General features: G+C 36.2%; 1 protein-coding gene across 2 annotated transcripts in view; it reads right to left on the minus strand.

Moving 5' to 3' along the window:
* Nucleotides 1–5000, minus strand: part of LOC137996868 (ralBP1-associated Eps domain-containing protein 1-like) — a 24736-nt gene that overhangs the window by 6793 nt on the left and 12943 nt on the right. For both annotated transcript variants that reach the window (XM_068842488.1, XM_068842489.1), the window contains 4 exons: nt 2932–2995; nt 2056–2207; nt 687–769; nt 1–152 (listed from right to left, as the gene is read on the minus strand). The exon at nt 1–152 is cut by the window's left edge and continues 650 nt beyond it. In XM_068842488.1, the coding sequence (XP_068698589.1) occupies nt 1–152; nt 687–769; nt 2056–2207; nt 2932–2995 (451 nt within the window). The remainder of the gene's footprint in view (nt 153–686; nt 770–2055; nt 2208–2931; nt 2996–5000) is intronic.

A 5000-nucleotide genomic window follows, 5' to 3' on the forward strand; every position in this document is an offset into this window, starting at 1 on the left:
CTAACAGGACTTGCTGGTACGCTGGCCCTTCGAAATTGCCCATCTGCAGCATCTTCAACTGATGTTGGATCAGAGAATGATCTGGATCTCCCCGCATTTTCGTTATCAAGCGGTGTGTCATCCTTCTGGTGCACTGGCTCATTAGGAACACGCTACAAAATTAGAGGAATGCAAAACTATTTTTTACAATGACTGCAAAATTCTCACGCGCTCATTGGTTAATTTTTATTGTCAATAAGCGGACAGACACATAAATTTATAATTTATGCAAGGATATTGCTTGCGTCAGATTGAAGTTTCTCGCATTTTTGTCCCGCGTTCGTCTCGTGTTTTGACTTAATTTTGATCCCTCTGCCTTTTTGTTATTGTAAAAAACAAATTGATGTCAGTTTTTCATGTTAAAGTTACCGGTGTTTTACAGAATCACATTTATCCACATCTGTGGCAGTCACGATGTAGAATCTTTAATAACTTATGAAGGAAAATAAATTGTTTTCTCAACCAATGTCTGTACATCTGACACAAAGTTCTCGTCTTCAAGTAAAAAATGTTTGATTTTTCCGTTAAAATGTGCATGCCAAAATTCTGCTTAAAATTACTAACTTACAATATTTGTGTCAGCGTTGCATCACATTCGTGCTTATGTAAAATGCTTCAAAATAACTTTGCAAAAGTTGAAGTCTTACATCTGGTGATGAAACATTCCTCCCTTCATGTTCTATATCTCCATCTGCATTCCTCTCAAGCCTTTCAAATGAGTGCGCAGAGACTGCAGGGCAAATCAGTGAAATCAGACCAACTGAGCTAAATCAAATGTTCACACTGATTAAATGGTTTTCTAAGTCCAGTCCCACTTGTTCAAAGGCCAGATAATTAACAATTAGACCCTTCACCCGCAAGGGCTATGCAGGTCAATAGCCCATGAGGTGAAGCCGAATGGGCTATTGACCCGTGGCCCTTGAGGGCGAAGGGTCTAATTCTTTTAGTATCACACAACTAGTCTGACAGAAAAGGCAATAATAAAGTTAGCAAATGCAAGTTGAAGAAATACTTATTTGGGAATAAAATGAAAGAAAGCATCACGCTTTTGGCTGCTCAAGGACTATTACTAATAGACCTCTAGTAGTGTAGCCAATTAAAATGCAGGATTTGCATTAGTCCACTAGTTGGGTGATACTAACTTTATTTAGTATATACTAAAACAGTGGATAGCGTTGAAGGCACGTTCGGATTGGCTACTCAAACTCTGAAAATGTCCTTTGTTATTAAAAATACCGGTATCAGATTTCCAGCACTTTCATTGGCTCAATGGACACAGGCTATCAGTTCATATATCTGCTGTACCTAATATGGTCAAGGAACGCGTCAGCAATAAAGTAAGCAGAAAGCATTCAATTTTTTGCAGCTCTGAGAAAAAATGGCGGACAAAGCCGTTTTGGACCGGAATTGTCCAAGGCAGAAATCGATACTTCAATGAAAGATCAGAGTTGTTGTTCCTGGAGTTTTTAATAAAACAATTCTTCTACTTGGGCTTGCTGGATATAAAGTGATTATAACCAACTCGGTGCTACGCCCCTTGTTGGTTATCTATCACTTCATACATGTATCTAGCATGCCCTCTTAGAATAATTGTTCACTACTCACCTCTGAGCAACTCGTGCGGAATTGACGCCCGAAAATATTGTAATCATTGCAGGAAAAAATTGGTGGAAATCATCTTTTTGTCCTATAATTATTATCTCACTGTTTTAGTGTATACCATAATGTACTCAGTTTTCGTATACAATTTATACTCAGTGTCGGTGGCTAGTGGTGGATATTTACCTTGCCAATACCCACCACTAGCCATCTCCACTTCGGTTGAATACCTAGTTGTTAATTAGTGGCAACAAGACACCTTGAATCAGGATTTAAGATTTAATGACTGTGTTCTGATCCTAGGCCACTTAAATGACCATGGGCATAGTCTTAAGTTGTCACTGATCATGAATAAGCAAGCCACTTTGTTGTTGCTGACAGGCAAACCAGTGTGTTATACAATAATAATGTCATCACCTGTGAGAGCCGCTTCTTTCTGGTGTGGCATCAAGACTGCGGGTAGAGTTGCTGGCAAATCAAAGCCATGCCGCAATGCAACAACAAGGTGCATGGCAATACAGAACTCGTTAAGGTCCAGAGCATTATCTTTATTTATGTCTGACAAGTGCCTTTAACAAACCAAAAGAAGATTTTTTGGTACAAAAGGAAATGAACATCATTTTTGTCATAGTCCTCATTATTGTCAAACACCACTAGAAAAAATTAATAATAATAATAATAATTATTATTATTATTAATGATAACAATAACCAGTCAATCACAAAATGTGCCTCATCCACGACAACAGCTCGAATGTGACGTTGAAACTTGGTAGTTTTAAAGACTTTAAGCACTGCCTTGTTTTCAACCACAGCCTCTGGGTGGTCTCAACAAGAGATGCAGTTATAACCAGGCTGATCATCATCAAAGTCCATGCACATTGACACATTATGTCGCTAGTAGCAGTCACTTGTAATATCACAGCACAATATTCTTTCAATAAAGAGTTTTGAGATGATAATAATAATAATAATGATAATGATAATAATAATAATAATAATAATAATAATAATAATAATAATAATAATAATAATAATAATAATAATAATAATAATAAAGATACACGAACTGCTCCAAAAGGCTGCCTTGTTGGAAATGGCAAAGATCATCAGGAAGGCATGTTTTGAATACCAAAAGCTAAGGGAAAATTTTAGCTTGCTACCCAATATGGAACCAGCAGTACATATTAACACTGAGAGAAAGAAGAAATAATAACCAGATATAATTCTTTAAATCATTAATATTTTTGTGTCTACTGCTTTTATATCTCAATAAATTACTACAGTACCTTACCATATTTTTGATAGCACCTCTACAGGAAAGCCAGACTTCATGAAAAAGTCCCTCGCCCTTGGACCTAGAAACAATATTGTAACATGTATTATAAAATTAATGTAATAGTGCTAATTAGTGAGATTAATTAACAATTATTCGCCGAAGGTGAAGTGATTGTCGGTGAATATTCACCGAGACGAAGTCGAGGTGAATATTCACCGATAATCACTGAACCTGAGGCGAATAATTGTTTTAGTATAAATACACAGGTGATTATTTCAAAATAGAGAATCTAAAAAAAAACATTTCAACGCGAAATCATCTTCACTTACAGTGGCAAAACGACTACTGGCAGCCATTTTGTCCGTCGAGGTGATTATCGGCCGATAATCCGAGATAGCTAGCCAATGAGAGCGTGCGATTTTGTATAATCACCTGTGTATTTATACTAACATGTATTATAAAATTAATGTAATAGTGCTAATTAGTGAGATTAATAAACTATTAACTAAAGATCAATATCGTTATCATTTACTTGAGCAGACATAGGCACTGTTTATAAAAGGAAAATTACAGTTCCCTTACAGTAGCACAATGTAAGAGATGCCAACAGAGGCAGCAGAGTGCTTACACAATATTCCAAATCTTTGAACACTGTATCTTTGCCCGATTTTTATCTCCTATGCAACCAACAGAATTAAGGAATGACAACAAACTATACATTTGAATAGAACAAGTTCTCATCCTGTAAAAGCCACAATCTACAATATTATTGGAAACCTTACATCTTAAATGTATCGAGAAAAATTTCAAAGTTTTTGCCTTTCTACAGCCTCTCTTCATATTTTGTATTATAGCTTAATTTATCCATACTTAATTTACTGCGTTTCTGTGTGTGGATTGACCTATAATTCTAACTTAAAAATAATACCGTAAACGTCCATGTATAAGCCGCACCCCGAATTTAGAAGCGCAGATTTTGGAAAAAAATGTAATACAATAAAGTTTGAAGTTCCAGTAAAGTTCTATTGCTATAAACCAACAAGGACAAACAATCAAGGTTTCACCATAACGTTGAAATTCCTTCGATATTGAAACAAAATGAACGAGTGCTTAGTAGCCAAGCTTTAAATGTGGGGAGGAGTCTGGGCCAGGGCCTGGGTATCATGACCACGTCTATAAAGATGTAACCGCAATAGACGAAAAAAATTCATGCAGAATAGGAGCTTGATAATGCAGTCGACAAATTTGCCGAGAAGGTGGTAAAGGACAACGAAACAGTCGGCCATTTACCTCGCGAGTACTCACGAATTTTGTGGTATTTTATCGCATGTGGCGGAAAGATATGCGTGGAAGTGATTGGCCGAAGACGTCATTGCAAACAGCTGTGCGGAGGAATGGAGATTCCTTGTAGGTTGGTGTTTACTTGTTCGAGTAAAGCGAAAATCAATTGCTTGAAAGAACTCTTGGAGAGCGAGATTCGCCGATAAACACTCGAAGACACAAATGGCTCCTTTAGGAGCCACCACTCATTAAAAAGTCAATGAAAAACAACAACATGCTCTCAGTTTCTTTTATGTTTCTTTACTGAGATCTTAAGAAGTTGTATGAATACTAATTAGGTTTTTTTAAACTCCAAACACAGATGTATCCATGGATAAGCCGCACCCTTGATTTATGGCTTCAATTTTGTGAAAAAAAAGTGCGGCTTATACATGGACGTTTACAGTAGTTACTTTCCAGAAAAAAGCAATTAGAATTGTTGCTAAAGTTCTCTTTGATTCCCACACAGATCCTATTTTTTGAGATCTCGAAGTTTTAAAATTCAGTGATGTTGTTTTGTTTCATTTAGGCAAGTTTATGTTTTTCTTCTCTAAAGGTTTACTTCTGAATTCATTTAATGACATGTTTACACTGGCTAATTATATTCATCCTCATAATACTAGAAACTCATCCAATTGCAATTTTTTTATTCCATTAGTTCGAACTAATATACGAAAATTTTCAATCCGCTTCCAAGGCCCTAAATTTTTCAATTCTCTTGAAAGTCAAATTAAGTCATCTGGATCTACCGCTCAGTATTGCAA

This window comes from Montipora foliosa, chromosome 3, assembly GCF_036669935.1.
Source record: "Montipora foliosa isolate CH-2021 chromosome 3, ASM3666993v2, whole genome shotgun sequence".
Lineage (NCBI taxonomy): Eukaryota > Metazoa > Cnidaria > Anthozoa > Scleractinia > Acroporidae > Montipora > Montipora foliosa.